This window comes from Motacilla alba, chromosome 3 (assembly GCF_015832195.1).
Source record: "Motacilla alba alba isolate MOTALB_02 chromosome 3, Motacilla_alba_V1.0_pri, whole genome shotgun sequence".
NCBI lineage: Eukaryota > Metazoa > Chordata > Aves > Passeriformes > Motacillidae > Motacilla > Motacilla alba.
Genome location: NC_052018.1, coordinates 78,474,568 through 78,496,632, shown reverse-complemented (window position 1 = coordinate 78,496,632; position 22,065 = coordinate 78,474,568). Strand labels below are relative to the sequence as shown.

At 40.7% G+C, this 22,065-nt stretch overlaps 3 protein-coding genes across 8 annotated transcripts in view; 1 reads left to right on the top strand and 2 right to left on the bottom strand.

The window, feature by feature from the left end:
• Positions 1-7,064, bottom strand: part of HEATR5B (HEAT repeat containing 5B) — a 57,226-nt gene extending 50,162 nt beyond the window's left edge. The window contains exons 1-6 of one of the 2 annotated variants that reach the window (XM_038130545.1): positions 6,932-7,064; positions 4,282-4,450; positions 3,641-3,852; positions 1,955-2,063; positions 832-981; positions 186-357 (exon numbers count right to left, since the gene is read on the bottom strand). In XM_038130545.1, the coding sequence (XP_037986473.1) occupies positions 186-357; positions 832-981; positions 1,955-2,063; positions 3,641-3,852; positions 4,282-4,407 (769 nt within the window). In that variant the 5' untranslated portion in view covers positions 4,408-4,450; positions 6,932-7,064. Of the gene's footprint in view, positions 1-185; positions 358-831; positions 982-1,954; positions 2,064-3,640; positions 3,853-4,281; positions 4,451-6,639; positions 6,904-6,931 lie in introns of those variants that run through there. The other variant, XM_038130547.1, reaches the window with a different exon arrangement.
• Positions 7,065-7,275: 211 nt separating this feature from the next.
• The window catches only part of GPATCH11 (G-patch domain containing 11), a 26,109-nt gene continuing 11,319 nt past the window's right edge, over positions 7,276-22,065 (top strand). The window contains exons 1-9 of one of the 4 annotated variants that reach the window (XM_038130569.1): positions 7,276-7,664; positions 7,766-7,992; positions 8,849-8,890; positions 8,970-9,090; positions 9,809-9,899; positions 11,040-11,144; positions 11,907-11,988; positions 12,557-12,642; positions 15,291-15,757. In XM_038130569.1, the coding sequence (XP_037986497.1) occupies positions 7,618-7,664; positions 7,766-7,992; positions 8,849-8,890; positions 8,970-9,090; positions 9,809-9,899; positions 11,040-11,144; positions 11,907-11,988; positions 12,557-12,612 (771 nt within the window). In that variant the 5' untranslated portion in view covers positions 7,276-7,617 and the 3' untranslated portion in view covers positions 12,613-12,642; positions 15,291-15,757. Of the gene's footprint in view, positions 7,665-7,765; positions 7,993-8,848; positions 8,891-8,969; positions 9,091-9,808; positions 9,900-11,039; positions 11,145-11,906; positions 11,989-12,556; positions 13,235-15,263; positions 15,758-22,065 lie in introns of those variants that run through there. The other 3 variants (XM_038130570.1, XM_038130571.1, XM_038130572.1) reach the window with 3 other exon arrangements.
• Positions 15,412-22,065, bottom strand: part of EIF2AK2 (eukaryotic translation initiation factor 2 alpha kinase 2) — a 23,247-nt gene continuing 16,593 nt past the window's right edge. For both annotated transcript variants that reach the window (XM_038130561.1, XM_038130562.1), the window contains exons 16-19: positions 19,292-19,417; positions 18,623-18,718; positions 15,664-15,726; positions 15,412-15,568 (exon numbers count right to left, since the gene is read on the bottom strand). In XM_038130561.1, the coding sequence (XP_037986489.1) occupies positions 15,449-15,568; positions 15,664-15,726; positions 18,623-18,718; positions 19,292-19,417 (405 nt within the window). In that variant the 3' untranslated portion in view covers positions 15,412-15,448. The remainder of the gene's footprint in view (positions 15,569-15,663; positions 15,727-18,622; positions 18,719-19,291; positions 19,418-22,065) is intronic.

The following is a 22,065-nucleotide window of genomic DNA, read 5'->3' as shown; positions in this document are numbered from 1 at the left end:
TTCTTTGTATGACTACAACAGAGATTCTGCACTCTTTTTAGCTTATTGCTTGTAAAAACAAACAATCATCTACAAGCTTCCATCTAATGGAACAACAATGTGTCGTGCAGCATTGTCACGTAACATGGTACTGAAGGTGCAACTAAGTCTGCCCATGTAGACATGGAATCCAGAAGGGCTCGTACCTGTTGCTTGTTTTGGTATCAGTGCTGTAGCCATGACTGTCCCCAAAAGCTTTGACACTGCAACTCGCACACCATAGTTGGAGTTTTCCAGAGCTTTAAAGCACAGAGTTGCAACGTTCTCTAGTTCAGCTGTCCACATAAACACTGCTTCATTCTGTAATTCCAGCAGACACTGTAGGAAAAATAGACTTGCTAAGCACCAGGAGACCATTCTTACATTTTATCTACGTATCAGGCTGCAATCGTCAGGTTTATTCAGAAAATATTTTAATATGAAAATTTCAAGAATTAATTTACACAGACTCTCCGACATGCTAATTATCTTAGCTGAGTAAACAATCAGAAGTGTCATGGAAGAAGCTAATACATAAATTAAAAAATTAAAAGAAACCTCTACACAAGAACCATGTTACCGAAAACCTCTCTCACAGATAACATATTCTATCTCTTTTTTATCAAGTGGGGAATACAGTACTACAGTACCTGAAATTAGTCAAATGTCTGAGCTTGCAGTGCAAACTAGTAAGGACTTATCTTGTCCAACTAATTATCAAACTTCCCTTCCTGAACAACAGGTCCCAGTTCAACTGCAGGTACTCCCTAGTCACAGCACAAGAAATAATGTGGCTGGTGAGAAGGCACCGACCTTAGCCACGGCACAGCGCACAGCCATCGATCTGTCCGTCAGCAGAGACCGGGCATTCTTATAAATATCACGGTGACAAGAAGCTGCTGCTCCTCCCAGTCCATTGAGGACTTTCTGCAAACTCATCAGGATTTCACTGCGGCCCTGAGACTGCACACACACAAAAACATTGGTGCAAAAATGTGGACACAGCAGTTACATTAAGAACCAGGTGTATACTTACACATTTTCCTGCTTCTATGCAGGAATGTTTTTGCAAACATTGAAAATGAAGGCATATATAACTGATAAGTAGCTGATTTTAAATAGAAGTAAACACCACACACAGCTTTACCTAAAGTCCCTCAGTTGTGACATAAAGTGAGCCCAGGCAACCCAAGAAACTGGCTCTAGGTAAAATGCTTCTGCACTGCCCCACTATTTATCAACTGCAGACTTGGGGGAAAAAAGAAACAGCAGCTGATAAGAGAGAATGGGAAGCCCAAGTAAGTTAGCAGCTTCGTGCTATACCTGCACACAGGCAGGTACTTACAATCTGAGAGCACACACACACACACACACATAAATAAATAAAATATATAAATAAATAAATAAAAGATCACACAGGTACAACAACACAGCTGAAGAAAACAGCTGCCACCACAAGACTCACACAGTCAGTATTCCAACTTGTCCCAACAGAGCTATTTGCATAAAATTAGACCCACTGACAGCCCAGGATACATTCTCTCAATAATATCACACATTCTCTCTTTTCAGAGCACAATGTATTCTGCTCACATGCAGAGTAACAACTTCCCCACAAAATTCAAGTGTTCATTATTAATTTTTAACAACTAAATGTTTATTCAGAGTACATTGGCAAAAATCCTAACACAGGAGTTAGAAATGACAGATACAGTCATTTCTGAATTTTAATTACTGACAGCACTATGAAGAACTATCACAACATTCATATGATAAAGTCTAAACTCTCTGCAGTAGACTTGAAATTAGCTAGGTAAGTGATTTGCATCCTTCAGTGCAGAAGAAAAACAATCTTGACAATCTGGCAAACAATGCTCGAGGAAGCAGGTTTCAGTTTAAAACGGAATTAAGGCAACATAAACAAACTGAAACTTACCTCTGCACTTTTCAGAGACTTTAACAGATTATTCACAGTTTCTGGAAACGAACTACCTAGCATTCTCCCCATTTTTTCATAAAATGCTCCAACACATGCCACAGCAGCCCTGTGAGAAAACAGAGAAAAAGAGTACACATATTAATGTATCATCCAAATGAAAACAAATAGTTAAACAGAAATGTATGTTCTAATCAGCATTGATGAATAAAAATCTATTTGCTATCCAGGACGTATACTGGCTGTTTATCACAGTCCATCTAAATAATTTTTTGTTTATCAAAAAAAAGCAACAGAAAAGTAAGCAGCTTTTAAGAATAGAAATGTATTTGAAAGGGTATTACTATAGGATCTACACACAGTGTGAAAAATTCTGGAGAAAACAAGATAGGCTGAAATCTCAGCAAGATTAGGGTTTTGTGTTTCAATAAACTGTCTCTTTTCCAAGCAAGAAAGCCTCTAGCCTGTAATATAACCTGACACATTTTTGTAGATACTGAAATATGGGTTTTTTTAAAGACTAAGAACTTAAAAGGCAAAAATTATTGCATAACACAGGAAAATTTACAGGCACTTTAAAATCTCTGGATCCAATTATTCACATTTTTTTCTTGCTCTGGCATTTGAGATTAGGAATATTTAGTTATCACCACTCTGCAGTTATATACACAAACTGTTCCAGGACAGTCACAGAAGCAGCTCCTGAACACATGCACTTTTTCATTACAAAGGCATGAGGCTATTTTTTAAATCTGCAATTGCTTGCTAAATAGTATTTTAGCAAAGTTACATCACTAAGTCATTACAGCCTCCTCTTTAATGGGCACATGTCCATTGAAAAACCTTCTGGACTATGACTTGGTGGCATAAATTTCAGAGCATATTATAGTAGAAAACACTTCCCACTTACACAAGTTCCTCACACAGCTGCAACAGCTAGAAATAAGAGGACAGTATCTGCCCAAACAGTGACTATTTCATATTTTATTGTCAAATCCTATTGTTGCCATAATGTCTGAAGGCAAGACCAAATTTGGGTTCAGGAGACATCATGAACACATGAAGCATTACAAGGGAAAGTACCAAAAAAGGTTTCAGTGGAAGTTTTTTGTGGCATCAACCAAATTCCAACCAATGGCACTGCTCCTATGACTAAAGACAAACTGGATCACAAATCCATGCACACGCACATCCACATGTAGAGAGAATCTGCCTGAGAACCCGTGCAGCTTAGCGGGTAGGGGAATAGAAAAGGCAAGATTTGATGGGGAAAAAAACTTGAATATTTGGTTGCAATTGTCTAGGCCCAGATAACACTCTGGTTTGACAATCTGCAGGTTCCACCTTTAATGGGATACCTGAGCACCATCAGCAGCAATTCCACTGGTGGAATGCCTTCATTAACAGTTATCCTCTCCATGCCACAAGCAGGTGAAGAGTCATAACACAGTACCTTGCCTAGAGAAAACCATTTCACTTTCACAAAGACAGGAATGTGCCACCTTTGAGTCCTGCCCTCCACAACCTCAATCCAGTGCCTTTCTCTGCTATCTATATCGAGCATATGTAACTCCAAACAACCACATAAAATATAAATAAACATAGCATGAACATATACAGGCAGAGTCTTCTGCAATATCCAGGACCACTTGGCTTAAAAATCATTCCCCTTTCCCCAAAACATACAGTTTGGTGGGCAGGTAGGCTGCAGTATCATCTTTGCTCTTGATGATGTCGTTACACTTGTCAAGCGTCTGAAAAACAGTAAATGTGTCTCCAATGCTGTAGAGAGCAGCCAGATTTTTCGCAAGCAGCTTCCGTGTGGGTGGCCCAGGGGAACTGCTGATGAGTCCTGTTAGCTGTTCTACAAGTTTCTTCTGTTTTTCCTTGACATCTGTCTGTTAACAGATCAAAAATAAATACGAAAAGTAGTTTAATCCACAGTGTTGCTTCTAACACCCAGAAAAATCTACAAGAAATGGAAGTAAACTTTATAATCCCTCCCAGTTGTATGTAACTCAGCAAACTGCTTGTCTCAGAGAGACATGAGATACATTCAACAACAGCAGAGAGAGATGCTAAATGCTCAGAATTAGCTGCTGTCCTATTTAATTTTTACTTTTTAAAAATACTCATCAGCTGCCTACTGACTGCCTACAATTAAACATTTAAAATCTACAAATAAGCAGAGACTCTTCAGGCTGACTCTGAAACCATACAGGTACCATCTGGCCATTACTTGTCAACTTTCTCTGGCATGAAATTAATACTAATGCTTTTTTAAAAGAAGTTTAATTAGAAAGAAGGGGAAAAAAACATTAAATTACCTTGTTAGCAGCTACCAGCACTTTATCCAAAAATCTCAACCATTCAAAGATAAAAACTGGCCTCTTTGCTTCTGTGATTTGAGCTAATGCTTCCTCATTCAGTAACAAACTATGAGCCAGCTCCATAATGGGTTGAATTCCAATTTTATTGCAATTTTGTGTCGAAACTCTAAAATAAAAACGTAAATATTAGTATAAAGTACACTACATCAGTAGAAAGCTTTGAAAATCAAATGAAAATATTCAGCTTGCTTAGACTTAGCTAAATAGCCCCACATAAAAGCTACTCACGCATTTACAAACTGAGTCCATTCATTCGGATTTCAGGGAACTGAGCTGTTAACGGTGAAAAGAGCACCTACAGGCAATTTCAGGGCACCAACTCTCAGCCAAGAAAAATATACCAAAGACCTTGCTTAAAGAAGGGTAAAGGAATCATCTCACTGACTCTACTTGCATGGAAGAGAAAAAAGATTATTCCAAGTCAAGACCCTTGAGCACACTTCCAAAGTTTGGGCATGAACCTGGCCCCCTCCTCAACACCCTTCAACAGCCAAGCTGAGAAGATGAGCCTAGCACAAGCAGGAATTTCCAGCCAATGCAAGTTTGGGAGAAGCAGGAACAGAGACAGGATTTGGCATCGCTTGACCTAAGATTTCCCTGATCCCACTAGTCTTGCTTTAAGTGCTAGACAAGCAAGCTCCCTGAAATCCAGCAAGCCTTAGGGGTGACAGCCCAGAACACAAGCAGCAGCCAAACTACTGCAGGTCTCCCCTGGCAAAATCCTGCAGATGGAACACTGGTGATCCTGCTCAGTCAATGGGGGCTGGCATCAAAGCACTACTAAAAGCACACCGAAAGCAAACACTCTGCCAACTTCATCTTAGTAAACCACCTGAAGAAAAGTGTAGCTCTTTAACACAGAGCTGACAGAAGGAAAAAAAACCACAAAATTTACCCAAAATCACAACATTAAATCAATAACCTTCAGCTAAAAGAAACCCAAGAAACAAAAAAGCAACCCAACCCCAAAGCCTGAACAGAGACGCTGAAACTAGGATCCCAGGCAAAAAAAAAAGAAAGCAACATAACTACAGAGTATTATGTAAGACATCAGCTTTCAACAGGCATCATCTTTTGACAGCTGTACTGCTCTACTTTTGCTCTCAAGAGTTCTCAGCTGCTTCCTCATTCATGATCAAACTCAACAAATTCTTAAAGTCAAATGAAGTGGCTTAAATAGATTTTTTTAAATAATCCCCAACTGAGAAATTAGTAATGTGACATGTTAATGCTGTATTATAGTTCTAAATCCCCCTTAATGATTTGGTCCTGATGAAATAAAAGCATCACAATGACTTTAATGTTAAGGTTGTTCCCTACACTTCAGCACTTTGCGTATTTTTCACTGCATACAGTTCCAGCAAAGGTGGAAGAGCCACATATAGAAAGAAGCACACATGGCCCTCCCTAACTTCTCCAAAGACATTTTCTGTTGGGTTTCTTTGTTTTTCTCTTTACATTTATAAAGAACTGAGAAGGCATTGCCTGTCAGTAACTCAGACGCATCACCTGAAAACACCTTTACAAGAGAGCAGAGACACAATGAATGATGGCACCGCGATTCTTTGGACATCATCCCAGAGATCCGCACTGCTTGTCACACCCACACAGCAATTAAGTACCATAAGCACTGTTGGACAGCACAGCTCATTATTCCTTTTCCTTCCCACATAAAAGGTTTCATTTGCCCTTGGCCATAAGAGCCATGGACACCTTATGCACCTTCCCCACACTCTCACACCGCTTCATCTAAAATGTAGGAAACACAGGCTCTAAGCAACACAACGTGCACATACACTCAGCTGTGCTGGTGAAGCACAAGGCATCACACACAAGAACAATTCCACAAATATTCAGCTAACTGAAGAGTCAGTCTAACACGGAGCTATGTACGTAGACAATCCAAAGCTCACTGACGCTGGCCAAAGGTTTGCTCTGAAAAGCAGTGAGAAGCCTACCGGGTTCCACCGATCCTGGCAAGGATCTTGCTGCGAATGTTACAAGAAATAAATACACTGTGATCTCCCACGAGATGCAGAGCCAAAGCCGATCAAAGTCAACCAGCAGCCAGTGAACTATGCTGGAGCATTACAGAGATTCGAAAACGTTCAGAGGTACTGAAATTCCTTTCTCTTCCCCAGCTGTCTTTCTACGCCTAAATCAACTACTTGTATCTTCACCACGCGTGCACTTCAGTGAAGTGAGAAAGCCGAGAAACAGGCAACTTTAGGCGAAGCCACACACTGCTGAAGGACTCCATCTGGTCTAAAGGTTTTCGTTCCTGGGTCCCCCTACCTGTATCGGCTACTTTAGGAAGCTGTAGCAGCTCTCAGGGTATCACGCCCGGCTCCGAAATCCCCTCAGGAGGTACCGCAGCGGCGCAGCGCGGGCCGTCAGGGACGGATGCTCAGGCAACGACGCTGAGGAGCCGATGCCGAGCGAACGATGCCCGCTGCTTTCCCAGCGCTCACCCCCACGCACAAGCGCACAGCGACCCCCGCACGCCGCCAGCGCCGAGGGGAAGCGCGGACCCTGCCCCCGCTCCGCCGCAGCCGCCGGCCCGCACCGGCCGCCCACGGTCACTTACGCTCCTCCCGAGCGGCGGCCGCGTCCCGCCAGCTCCGGGCTGCACCAGAGGCGACACCGCGGCCCCGGGGGCCGGTCACGGTCACGGACAGGCGTGGGAGCGCTGCGCCGCGCTCGCCCTCGGCCGCGGCACCATCACCGGCGGGCCCGGCCGCTTCAGCCCCCGCCGTGCCCAGGCGCGGCGGGCGAGGAGGGGCGTTGAGGGGGACGCGAGCGGCTCTGCCCCGAGCCCGGCCCCGACGCAGCCCGGTGGCGCGGAGGCACCGCGGCCGCGCAGCAGGAAGCGGGAGAGGCGCAGGCGCCGGCGGGCGGGGGCGGCCCCGCGCAGGCGCCGCGGAGAGGCCGCGCCGGGTCGGGCCCGGTGGGTGCGCGGTTCCCGGGCCGCTCCCGCCGCTGGCCCCGCTCCTGGCGCTTGGCTGCGGCTCGCGGGGGCTCCTGGGCGTGGAGCGGCGTCGCGGCCGCCCGTGGTCGGCGTAGCGGAGCCCGGGAAGACGCGCTGTGGGCTTGGGGGCGGGCGCGGGTGCCCCGAGGCTGGCAGGGGGCGGCCCGGCCCGGCGGGTTCGGGTGTTTTCGTCCCTCGGCCCCTCCGTCCCCCACCTCGCAGGGAACGCATAGAGAAATAAAATGCTCCGTAACACGCACTGAGGGTGTCCATAGGGGAGGCGTCGGCATAAAGGCGTTCTAATCATGGAGGGAGATGAAGAGGAAGACTATATGTCTGATTTATTTATTAAGTAAGTAGGTTGTTCTTTTTTTCACCCCTCTTGAGGGATTGTCAACCTTTTTTAACAAACAAAAAAGCACGCTAATACTTGCTGGAATTACTAACTCGCAGACAGGATGTCAGGCCAGGCTTGCCCATGGTGAGGCGGGTGAAGGAAGCTATTCAGAAAGAAGAAAAGCAAAAAGAAGCCAATGAGAAGAACAGACAAAAAAGCATAAAAGAAGAAGAAAAAGAGAGACGTGACTTGGTACTGAAAAGTGCATTGGGCAACGAGAACAAAGGCTTTGCTTTGCTCCAGAAGATGGGCTACAAGAGCGGCCAGGCTCTTGGCAAAAGTGGTAAGTTTGCCACTCTCTGTAAGTGTGTGTCTGTATTCAGTTATACCTTAATATTTTACCAACTGTAGCTGTCACTTCATTTGTTGACAGGTCAATAAGTGCCTCTTGGAGTGCCATAGCATTACAGAACTGTGAAGGTGCTGTGACAGAACGAAATAGGAGAGCAAATCCCTAAAACTGAAGTAAAAATAGCACAGAGTATTGAGGGATGCAAGGGAAGAGCAGCACTTGCAGCTCAGTAAGTGCACTTGCGTACCTGCGTACCTACAGGAATTGCATTAAGGATGCTTTCATGGTTTTGCGAAGCTAATAGTGTTCAAAAAAACATCAGACCCTCTTGAAATTTATAGTTGGATTTTGAAAAAGAAACAGTGCACACTGGCCTGCCTTTATGAAGCCTTAATAGATGAAGTAAAATCAGTAAAACAAGGAATCAATAACTGCTGTGCCAGTTCAGCGTCTCTGGCAAACAACCACAATGAACTGGCCCAGACATTCTTTTTATTCTTCATCATTGTTGTGAGATTGCATAATGAAAAGGCTCCAGAAGGTAGTAACAAAGCAGTCTTCATCAGAGGCATCTTACACCTGTCACGTCAACACTTTTTCTTTCAGTTTGGTCCTGTCACGAAAAAGTACAGAGGATTCCAGCAAACAAGCCAAAAAAGAGAGGGAGTTTCTACTACAGCTGTGGTGTTTGTAGTGCACTAAATATATATTGATGGAGAAATTTTCAACTTCCAAGCAAAAAAAATCACAATAATGGCAAAAGCAGCTTGCCTACTTGAATATACTGCAGAAATCATTGTTTGATAAAAACTCAGGTTTTTAAATTGACTTTTTTTTTCTCTCACAGGAGAAGGCATTGTTGAACCTATTCCTCTGAACATAAAAACAGGTTTGTGATGCTTTCGGATTTATTTGGTTGGATATCAGAGCTTCTCAACTGCTTACATTCATCTTTTGAACTTACACAGGCAGAAGTGGGCTTGGTCATGAGGAATTAAAAAAGCGAAAAGCTGAAGAAAAACTGGAAAACTATAGACAAAAGCTCCGTATGAAAAAACAAGAAAATGAACAAGCTGCAGATCAGTTCAGGTAAAGTCATACAACTGATATTCCAAGGAATGTCTAAATAGCAATTCTTTTTATGCTTGATGTTTGGTTATTCTTCCAATGTGCTAGTATTTTTGAATGTTTTGAATGAAGGGTGAGAGTTACAATAGAGTAATTGTTTCTTAGTTCTAAAGCAAAAGTAGACAAACACTGTAATGCTAAAAGTATGTGCTGCACCATTTAGTTTTGTAATTGTTAATAATGCAAACAATATACATACTAACTTTTCTCAACTTAAGCAGCTTTGTAAATTGGAGAAACATATATTTAGAAATATAAAATCCACTGATATTCCTGAGCACTGTTGGTACAATGATTTTAAAAGTCAGGGTACATTTTTAAAGATTGTATTGGTTTGGTTTGCCCCTGATTTGCTTGTAATATATGGAGAAGAGAAGCTGAGGAAAGGCTCTATCTTTTGCAGTGTTTAGTGAACCACTTTTTTATGTCTTAGGAAAACCTAATGAAGAAACAGTGTAGTGTGGTCAAAAAAGGTATCTTGAAGGTGTAATTCCCAAGAAATACAAGTGTGCTCCCACAGAAATAATGTCAGAATGACTTCTTAACTTCAGTGTTGTTCAGGTCTGAGAAAATTAGTAGGAATAGAGTCTTAGATTTTGGCGTTTTATAAAGCTGTGGACTGTAATGCATCTGTCACTGTGTGTCTGCCTGCTTATTTACCTCTGCTTTTTCTTAACAGAATAAGATTCAAAACCAAACAAGAAGAACGTAAGATGGAAGGGGACCTGAGAAGAAGCCAGAGGGCCTGCCAGCAATTAGATACGCAAAAAGTGAGACCTGGGGGATTTTCTGGAGGGTTGGATGGAAGACTTAAGAGGTTAGAGATACAGGCTGCAATATAGTGGTTCAGTTCTTGGAAGTTGTTTAAAATTGTAGGGTAACTAGCTTAAGTCTTGATGTTTGGCAACACTTTAGTCTTCTTAAAATATTTCAAAGTCTATGTTTGTACCATTAAGATAGCTGAAGATGCACAACAACCTCATGGTATCTTACATGAGGACCTGTGGTTTTGCTTCAGGATTTTTGTAGTTACTTCTGAGCTGTTTGCATATATTCCAGTAGCCAGTATCAGGCCTTTCTATATAATGGTGCTGCTTGCTTCAAGTGAGGGAGCAACATCATCACACAGTGATTGACATTGGGAATGGACTCTGGAAGTCATCGTGTTCAGCCCTCCTCCTCAAGCACAGTCACTTAAAGCAGGTTGTCCAGGACCAGGCAGATCTTTAGTTCCTCCAAGAATGGGAATCATCATTGAGGGAATCAGCAGATTCACCTAAGTAGCGTTAAAAAACCAAACAAAAACCACACAAAACTAAGTACCTTCCACTTGCAAGGAATAATGTGAGTTATAGCAGTGAAGTACATAAATTTTTGCCACTGGAAAACTTGAAGGTTTTTTTCTTCCTCTGTTAACCAGGTAGAGGTTAATACCACCTCACAAGTTCTGCTGAGACTGTTCTATACTACTTAGTTTGCTTCAAATAAAGTCAGTTGAATTAAGCTTAGATTGTCCTTGTTTACTTTTTTTCCTTTACCTGAGGTGAATTAGGAAGCATCATGTGATCTCTTGATAAAATAACTTGGGGCATGTCCTCAACCGATAAACGAGGGTATCTGCTCACAGGCTTGGTGTGAGATTACATTGCTGTATAGCCTTGCACATACCAAACACAGATGAAGTAGAACTAGGTGTTAGCATTGGCATGCATTCCATTGTTTAAAAAAAAAGTGAGAAAAAGTCTGGTGGACTGCTGTACTTACCTACAGCTTTAGTAATTCCTGGTTATACTGTGCATGCAAGTTTTAAAGGCTAACAGCTCACTTCCTAGAAATTAGTTTTATCCAGCATTTTACAAGAAAACCTACAAAGACAGATTAACGTTCATTTAAATCTCTTGTTATTTAAGGATATTGATGTTCCCAAGGAGACCTGGTTTTGGATAGAACCTGAAGAGGAAGACAAAAAGGATGAGGAAGACAAGAAAGATGAATGCACAAGCTCAGACTTAAGTGTAAGTTTAAGCTCTTCAACTGAATTAATTGCTCAATTCAAAATTAATCTTCCTTGAAATAGTGTGTATCTATACACACATGTATAAAGGATGTACGTATACATGTTTCCCACACTGTAGTAAAGGGCCTCTTTGCAATCCCAGAGCAGTGACTTTTATAGCAGTTACATGATAAATTATAAAATACTAAACTACTTATATATTGCTTATGTATTTTGAGGCTGATCTTTGAAAAAATTAGCCTAGAAATTAATTTTTTTTTGCCTTAGTCAAGATACACAAGATCACAGTTATTTGCTTTTGAGTTTTAATTTTCATTGGAAATTTAGAGTCACTAATTTCTGAAAATGCTTCACAGATTATCTCAAGATGGACATTGGAAATACATATTTTTAAGAACTAGATTACACAGCTGTTGTTAGCCTTATGTGTTTGATTGGCAGAGATTAGATGTGAAAAAAAATGCACAGAAGATACCATATACATGAAATCAGGTAGCTAGGGAATAGTTTTAGCTCTCTCTGTTCAGTGCAGGTTTCTTAGCTGGAAAGAAGGATAAGCAAACAACAGCCATTAACTTTCCAGAGATCACAAACTCCTGTGCACTCTTCTAAAAATGTGAGAAACTTCATGTGTCTTACTGAGCTCAGTATTGTAATGTGTACAGCATTAGGTTAAACACTTTGTTTTAGCAAACCAGTAGCTCATAGTGGTTTATGTCATGTGAGGCCCGGGTCATCACATACCTGTATATATCTCCAGGTATCAGAAAAGCTACACATCCTGACAGCCTATTTGAGAGAGGAGCATTTCTACTGCATTTGGTGTGGAACAACCTATGAAGGTGAGAGTGAACCAAGCTTCTGTAGGTGCTTTACTTGGCTTATGCAGCTAGACTCCAGCGTTAGAATATATCCTTGGTTCTTCTCTTACTGCAGCTTCCAAATCTGCAAAGCAAATTTACCTTCCAGGCAGCTTTGTGCGGTTTTTGCTCAAAGCTTTGTACATATTGTTATTGTGATAGTAAATTTCTAGGTTTATATGCAGAAAAACTGAAAACAAACAAACAAACAAACCCACACACAACAAAACACATACCAAAATTTATTTGAATTTATATTAAAATTTAATTAGTTTTGAGAAAACATAGTTCAGATATTAAAACCAATACCATAAGAAGCTGCAAATGCTGGTATGTGTTTCTGAAACAATTAGAACACCATCCACTTGCTCAACACCAAAGAGAACAGAATTTGTCTTTGCTGTTTTAAAACAAATTTGAGAGTTACTAACTTATAAACCTTGAATTCTATTTAATCTGTTCTACATGGTTTCTAGAAATATTTCTAGCAACCATTTTTTTTCCTTCCCTGAGCTGCAATTACTCACTATTTTTCCTACTTATCCTGTAGACTCTGAAGATTTATCTTCAAACTGTCCTGGAGACAGTGCTGCAGATCATGACTAAAGCCAGTCTAAAGGAAGAAGCCCTAGATAAGTATGTATAATTCATAGTATCTTTTAAAAGGCTTGGAGCTGTGCCATAGTCAAGAATTCATACCAAAGCACACAGAAGAAGAGTTTAAGTTGACAAGCTAAATTCCTATTTTCTGTTTGATGCACAATTTAATAGCAATTAAAACTTGGTATTTGTAATTGAACGAACATAATTGAGAAGTAGGTAGAGTCTTTCACATTTTTGTTTATGCACTGCCCAACTGGTAATAAAATTCAAGTATGAGGAAAGGCATAATTATTGGCCAATCACTTTATTGCATAATGTGTTAAAAGGTTGTTTCATCTTTACAGAGATGCTTAAATACCAGACTGGTTTTGCTTACTATCTTAAACTTGGTGGGGAAAAAAAAAACTTCTGAAACATGACAGTGACATTACTTGAACCAATATGCTGTTGTATATAAAGATGTATATTTCCCATAATTGAATAGAATTAGATCATGATGGTGGGTTTTCATTTTTTTTACATAAAAATACATTTTAATAGGCCTTTTATTTTTAGGAAACAGCAGTCGCTACTATAACTAGCCTTTTATAAAAACTTAATGCTGAAGTATACAAATACTATGCAGGGCAAATATATCAAGAACTACTGGTGGAAACTTCTGTTACAAACTGGTACAGTATTACTTAACAGCAAGAAGGTAATGATACTACTTTGTTCTGCCTGAAAACTGTAAAGGAAAGGCAGCCAAGAGATTGTCCATTTTCATATTATGAATAGTTTCATAGAATTGTTTCGATTGGAACAGACCTTTAAGATCATCAAATCCAAATATATGTTAATTTTATCCCAATAGATTAAAGGGAAGAGAAAGCAGAAATAGTAGTATTTTGTCTGTAAGGATATATAATTTCTCACAGATCTTGACCACTGCAAAGAAATACTAATTAGTTTAGCATAGTGAAATACTTCATGAATTCCAGTCAAGGATAAGTTTAGGAAAGCATAAAGCCCGAATAGAATTCAGTCTGGCCAGGGATGTCAAGGAGATCAGATTCAAGAAAATCTAAGGAACCTAGAAGTGCACAAGTCCACGGAACCTGCTGACACGCATCCACTGGTCCTAAGGGAACTGGCAAATGAAGTTTCTCGAGTTGGAATTGCTGGAATAGAGAAGGCTCTGTGGAGACCTTAGAGCAGCCTTTCAGTACCTGAAGAGGGCTGCTAAGAGAGCTGGAAGGGGACTTTTTCCAAGGGCATGTAGTGACAGGACAAGGGGGAATGGCTTCGAAGTGAAAGGTTGAGATAAGAGATTAGGAAGAAATTTGTTACTATGAAGGTGATGAAGCACTGGAACAGGTTTCCTAGAGAAGCTGTGGATACCCCATTGCTGGCAGTGTTCAAAGCCAGGTTAAACAAGGCCTTGAGTAATGTCTTATGCTGGAAAGTGTCCCTGCCCAGGGCAGGGGGTTGAAACTGGATGATCTTTAAGGTCCCTTCCAACCCAAACCATTCTATGATTCTATCTATGTCATTCATGATAAAGAGGAAAAAAGAAAGCAGTGTAAGGCCTTAAAAAGTATGTACAATCATATTCTTATTTAGCAACAAATACTTGCACCAGAACATCAGTAATTTCCCTAAGAATATAAATACCTTCATTTGTATAATTTCTTTTAGAGCAGTCACCCACTTTTAACCCATTTAACATTTCAGAAAAAGCATACAGTACTTCACATATTACCTATTTTTTTGCTTAGAAATCTCTGCTCATTTGCCCTTATGGAGTTATGTTGACCCTGCATCAATGAACAGTTTGACAAGACAGAACTCAAAGACAAGCACCTGAAGGACCAATGTGCCTGTCTTTTCACCCTGCTTCCCCACACCACACACAGTACATCAAGTTCAGGCAAGGCTGAACTCTGAAGGATACAAATGAAGAGTAGCAGAGAACCTGCTATTCCCTTTTGTGGGGCTGGCAGTGGGCACACCAGAGGAACTAAGTACAGTTATTAAGGGTTAGGCATGCCTCAGTATCATAACAAGGGACTAAAATGTAGAAGCATGGGAATGCTTAAAGTGCTCTTTCAGCCTAGGATTTCAAATGGTTACTACTGAGGCAAGTTTCCTATAATGAGGAGAATTTTCCTATATTAATAGCACCTTGAATGTTCCTTTACAAAAAAGATGACCATAAAAATCTCAAGCTTTCAAAAATTGAGATTTGTTCTAAATTAGATTTCCTAGAAGCTGAATGTTTAACATTTAAAGAAATCCTTATTTTACACATTTAAATTCTAGAGCACTGAAGGTGCTAGGTCATCAGCAGCTGTGAAGAGATAAGAAAACTTAAAGTACTGAAATCCAGTGAAGAATTCCGTGCACCTATTCCTAGTATCTCTTCTGCCAAAACTATTCTTGGTACTAATGGATCATTCCAGTAATTATTAACAATATCACTGAACAACTCAAAAAGGTTTGAGTCACATACCACCAGACAGCAGTTCTTCCATAAAAAGCAATAGATGCAGCACATGCAGGGATTTGGCATAACCCAGTTAGCACTTTAGCACATCAACATCATCTTCAAGGGGAAAAGGACTTGGTACTTATTGTACAAAACAGTCCAGCTCATCCACAACCTATGTTTCCAGGTAAAAACTGCATGTGATTTCTTGCAGACATGCCCTGTCCCAGTTGCAGCCGGCCTACATGAATGGTGATGTAGCCAAGGAAAAGACACATCCCAAGTCTTGCTATTGCTTCTCACAACTACTGTCATTTCATAATTGTAATAAATTCATCAAACTCTGGATTTAAACACATTGTGAAAGGACAGTCAACAGGAATAATTTCTAAGTGCCTTCTCTTTATCAACAGATTTAAGAAGGTCAAGTAAATGAGATATAGTGATTCTTCCTGAAGGGTGTGTTGAAAGCATCTTTTTGATTATGGATGCCTGAAAAAAAAATTAAATGTCAATAGTTTGTTTTGTTGGTTTTTTGGGGTTTTTTTATTAATACAGTACCGAAAAAATATATTAAAATCCCATACCTCTGTTGGAAATTGGTTGATGAAGTACTGTGGAAGCTCACCTTCTCTAGCAGAAGACCATACCTGAAATTAATAAAAGAAAATAGTTTTGGTATGCTTTCATTTGTTATATTTTGTATCTCCACCTTAGAACCCATTTAGTTTACTGAAGTAGTTAGGAAAACACTAATCTACAGTAAATGTAAGGCTTCAAAAGGTAACTGTAAACAGTTTGAAAGTTAGGACTTTTTTCATTTAGTTGTGCTTTCATTTGGTTTTATGGCCTTTTCATCAACTATTATCCATTCTAAGCTTAAAAGCTTCACACACAACAATGACATGTTTGTTTCAATCATCCTCTATTTCAGAACCATTATCTTTCTTTCCTTAATTTAAAAGTAATGGATCTATATTTTCTAATGACATTGAAAGAAAAGAAAAAAAGCAAGACAACTGAAGTTCTGTTTGCAAGCCAAGCAGGTGTGCTTCCTCCTTTTTATCCTATTCAGTACCACACATTTATTTCTACATCATTGTATAAAAAAATGCTACATGGACTTCAAAGCAACTAACAAAAGATTTGTCATTTCATGCTTTAGAAATGGCTTTTAGTTAATATTTTTTTTCTAGATGACAGTGTCTCTCACAACATCCTGATAGGCAAGCTCAGGAAGAGCAGGCTGGACAAATGGATGGTGAGGTGGACTGAGAACTGGCTGAACAGCAGGTCCCAGAGGGTCACACTCGGCAGGACAGGGTCTAGTTGGAGGCCTGTCACCAGTGGTGTCCTCCTAGCTTCAATACTGAGCCCAGTATTGTTTAACTTGTTCATCAATGACCTGGTTGAAGGGGCCAGATGCCTTCTTAGCAAGTTCACTGATGACACAAAGTTGGGAGGAGTGGCTGATATCCCAGAGTGCTGTGCAGCCTTTGGAAGGACCTCAACTGGAGAGATAGGCTGGGAGGAACCTTCTGAGATTTCACAAAAGGAAATGCAGGGTCTTCCACCTGGGGAGGAATAACCCTAGGCACTAACACAGGCTGGGGGCTGACCTGCTGGAAAGCAGCTCTGTGGAGAAGGACCTGGGGGTCCTGGTGGACAATAAGCCATCCATGAGCCAGCAGTGAGCCCTTGTGGCCAAGAAGGCCAGTGGAATCCTGGGGGGGGTGCATTAGGAAGAGCAGTGCCAGCAGGTCAAGGGAGGTGATCCTGCCCCTCTGCCCAGCCCTGGTGAGGCAGATATGCAGTGCTGAGTTCAGTTCTGGCTCCTTAGGGCAAGAGAGACACGGAGCCCCTGGAGTGCCTCCAGTGGAGGGTAGCAAAGATGATTGAGCCCCTGGAGCATCTCTCTAATGAGGAAAGGCTGAGGGAGCTGGGCCTGTTCAGCTGGAGAAGAGGCACTGAGAGGGGACCTCATCAATGTCTGTGAGCATCTGAAGGGAGGTGCCAGGAGGATGGAGCCAGGCTCTGCTCGGTGGTGCCAAGCAATAGCACAGGAGGCAACGGGCAGAAACTGATGCACAGGAAGTTCCACCTGAACATGAGAAGAACTTCTTTACTGTGTGGGTGACTGAGCACTGGAACAGATTGACCAGAGAGGTTGTGGTGTCTCCCTGACTGGAGATACACTGGACACAAGCCCAAGTAATGTGCTCTAGGGAACCCTGCTTGAAGAGGTAGGCTGGACTAGACGACTTCCACTGGCCCCTTCCACCTTCACCCATTCTGTGATTCTGCAAGTGGCCTTCTGGATAAACATTATTCATTTGCTGTTAACTAGTGTAATGTCTGCCTGAAGATGACAGTCGTGTTCTTGAACTTAGCTGTGTATCCTGAAGCATCAGCTATCCCCATAAGCCTGGCATAGCAAGCCCTTTACAACTGCTATCCAGTAAAACAACAGCTCCCATGAACTTGGAGTTTTTTCCCTACTCTTTAGCAGTAGCTTCAGGCCTGTGACCCTACCTGCTGGGGATGATCAACTGAACCATTTACTCCGCACAGAATAATCAACTTTGCTTTTTTACATGGTGTTCTTACAGCAGGGCTTGCCAGCACTAGAGTTTATTGTGTTTCATTAAGTGAAATTCTTTCTGATCTAATGGAGCAGCTGAAGACCATCCTAGGACTTTCCATCCACATAACTTTCCCACCTGCCTGCAGAGCACAAGATTTTTATAGTTGAAGGAAATGGTGCTTTTCCAGATGTAAACACCATGGAACTGTGCATGCATTTGCAGTCAACTGTGAGCAGGAACAGAAGGACTGCGGAAGTACTGCAAGGTGGCTGGAGAGAGCCAAGTTGAACAGACACACTGGTATGATCTTCTCATATTGGCAAAGGGATCTGGTTAACAGTGTTCAAAATCTGAGTCCAACCACAATTACTTTAGACAAGACACCCAGCAGCTACATCACTGTTCTATCAATATGCAGGTTTGCACATAAAAACACATACAGGATACCTTTTTTTAAAAAGCTTAAGTAACATGGGCTTTCTTTTTGAAATAATAATCTGTTTCACTTTTATTTTCATCTTGGAAAACTGCAAGGGTTTTGATTTGGTGGAAACTCTTCTTGCTCCACTGTGCAGTGAAGACAAGACCATGGCAGAGCCAAAACTCACCCATCCATAATTTTTATTTTCTAAAATTAGAAAAACACTCCCTTTAAGTTTATGATCCAAGAAACAGACTTATAAGAAACTTGACATCCTTTTTCGCATGACATTATCCTTTAGTGTGCTCGGGCTTTGGTGTATATGTAGTAGGACAGAAGTGAAATATACTGTAGTATTTCCCTCAGTTATGACATTTCAATGATGTGTGAGGACTTACAGGCTTTATGGAAATGAATTAAAGAAAAAGGGTAAATAAGAGACAGTACTCTAACAGATTCCTTCTGGAACGCTATCAATATGTGATACCAGAAGCAAGGCAAAACAACAACAGAGAGTTTTTAAATTTAAAGATTACATACCTTACTTCTTTCATGACCGGTGATTGCCGAAAGAATTTCAAACCAAATTAATCCCAATGCATAAATATCTACTTCCTTTCCATATCTGGCACCAGTCTAGAAAGATTATAACAGAACAATACAAGTATCAAATCCAACTGGAGAATAGCACTTCCTAAAGCAAAATTTGAAGTCAGCAGAAATTTCTACCCCAAGACTACAGGACTGGCCCTACTCAATATTCTTCTTAGCTGTTAACCCTTTCTGCCTTAGACCTGTTAAATAGTGACTATTACGTCACACTGAACACCCTGAAATTAAGACTTCTACAAACCTATACAGATAAAGCATGCCAATATTGCCCTGTGACAAATAATGAAACAAACAGAGAAACTCAAATGATGCAATTAACAGGGGCCCTAAATTCAAATTTAAATATATGTCTGGCAGCCTGCTTTCACAAGAGCATTCCTTACAGCATGCAGTATCAGACTGAATGTTCACACACAGCTAAAATCTTGACCACACTTGTGGTGAAGCTTTCTTCAGAGTACAGTTATCCTCTCATACAATCATACCAGAGAACTTTAGGCAACTTGCTTTAATACTGAGATTAGGATTGAGAACATCCAATGCTGAGTTTATAGCGCACATCTAATTACAGAGACACTAATACAGCAGGATAATTACCTGTTCTGGTGCCATATACGATTTTGTTCCTCTGTTCTCAGTCAGAGTCTCAAATGCCATAGAAGTCACAAGACCGAAGTCACCTATTTTTATTTTATTATTATGTGATATGAATATATTCTGAGGCTATTTTCATATATATAAATAAAAAGAAGAAGAAAAAAATCACCAAATGACCAAGGTTTATCATCAAGCATAATCAGCCACAGAAGTGTTTCCCATAAAATGTGATGCTCGTTCAGAAAGTAGCATTAAGAAACTGATGGTGTGGAAAGAGGAAAAAGTTAAATCAATTTTTAAAAACACAATATAAATTTCATGTAGTACATTCTGCAGTAACTATCTTTTCTCCACTAGCTCAGTCATAACTGTGTCATGCTTTAACTACTCTTCAAATACACTGTGCATATAACATTCTATATCCCAAAGTGCTTTTCACTCTCCAATCCTAGCCAGAACTTGATACACTTAGGCAAAGCATTTAGTCTTACACGGAATTCCAGTCAAGTCAGAGTTTCTTCTAGGCACAGAAGGATTATGTGTACTAAATCAAATGCAGAGTTAAGGCTTACTACAGGTATCTCAGAGTATCATGTTTACATTTTCATTAAACTTCCCCCTTCTAAATTTGACAGTGTCACGGTTAAGGCCAGTTGGCTACTAAGCACCACACAGTGGAATGGGAGGGAGAATCAAAAGTAAACTTGTAAACTCTGTTAAAACAGTTTAATAACTGAAACAAAAGAAAAATTTAATAATCATGTTAAATAATAATGATAATAAAAGGATGAAAAAAACCAAACCATAACAAGGAGAAAAAAGTTATGCACAGTACAATTGCTCACCACCCACTGACTGATGCCAGATTCCCTTCCTGAACCTGGATCAGCCCCTCTTCCATGTAAAAACATAGTCTTTGACTTAAAATAAACACTACCTAGTAACAACCAAAACATCAGTGTGTTATCAGCGTTACTATAAAATGGAACCCAAAACACAGCACTCTACCACCTACTGAAAAGAATTTACTGTATATCCTAGCCAAAACCAGAACATGAACATGAAGTCAAACAACTAAAAATAGAACTATATATGCTTCAATGAAGTTTCCCAAAGAAGATAAAGAAACTACACTTCTGAATGTTTTTAAAACAAAACCAAATAGCCTCATGCTGTCTTTTAGTCAAAGAAGCTCCAGTGGACCATAAGGCCAGGAGATACCTAATAGTCAACAGGAAGAGATCTTCCTGTAAAGAATGCTCTGTGTAGTTGTTCTGTTCAAGTCTGACCATGACCACCCATATTTAATATAGTACCTATAGCTGGCTGTACTATTTAATGACTCTGTTCCTACCAGACACAACTTAATCTCATTTTGAACCTATCCTGCAACTTTTATTCTGGGCTATGGTGATCTCAGATGGCCATGCACCTAAGCTGACAGCAGATCAAAGAGGAGAGGAAAGCTCCTCAATTCAAATACAGGTAGAAGAGTAGAAGAGTTAGCAGTATAACTTGGTTCTGGTCAGGAGAGGGTTAATTTGTACAGTAATCAGTAGGGAATACATGGCTAGGACAAGGAGGTTATTCTATAGCACCTCATGTCATTTTCTGGGAACAGGGAAGGATTCGCTTCTGGGTCATGGGAGCATGGCATGATCAGGCAGAGCTCCATAGTGAACTTGTTGCATGTTAATCACCCTCTGTTTTTAGGCTTCTGGTTTTCATGTTGTTACTGTTTTTGTCTGTGTTTGTTTTCTTATCTCATTGCTGTTTCTAGAAAATTACTCTTATCTCAACCTGTGCTCTGTACCTGTTGTGCCTCCTGTTCTCCTCTCCAGCATACTACAGGGGAAGGGGAAGTGAGCAAACAGCATGTGAATTCAGTAGGAGCATTAAATTGGAGAATACCACTCCTTATGGACCACAGCCTCATTCCTACCTCAGCTTGTAGAGCATGAGACTCCTAATCTCAGGGTCAAGGGTTTGAACCCCATGTTGAGCATCAAATATGGCCGGGGTGTGTAGGGGATCAAGGGAGGCACTTTTGGGTTCACTGGAGCTGCCTGCTGTGAAGGGACTTCAGTCCCAGCTGTGAAGGTCTCTGATGGTGGGAATTTGACTGCCAGAGTGGTTCCTGAGTAGTCAGGCAACAAAGTTAACTTAACCCTAGGAATGGCACCACACTAATGATTTTTTTCACTGAGTGAGTGACTTAAAACTCTGTAAGCAACATTATAGCTTCCATCCTGAAGCCATGAAGGCTTTGTCCCTTAGAAAGTTTATACTGAAATAAAATCTTATGAGTGTGCACACCTGGAGACTGAAACTCTCTCCAAAACTGTAGCATTCAAACATTCATATGCATACACAAGACAAAGGTAACTAGAGCATGTTGTTATCAAACACAGCATGTATCAGGATAGATAAACTATCCCTTTACAATATGGCAAGAGCTAATTTCTAGACTCAACTTTTCTTTTTCCAATAGGCAGACTTGTGACCCAGTAACACACTGAAAATGCCTGTTAGCTGATGACTACTGATTCTTTGAACTATTGTATTCTGAGATCTTCCAAGTTCACCTGATTTTAGGATGAGGTTCAGCCAGCTGCTGAAAGAGAATCAATCACTAGCAATATCCAAAGCACACTAGGGTACATAAAAGAGTAAGCAAAGACTATAACGATTTAACATTCTCTGAAATTCCAGTAAGTATACTACCTTTAACTTTTTCTTTTTGGTTTTTTTTCCTTTATTTACCTATCCTACAT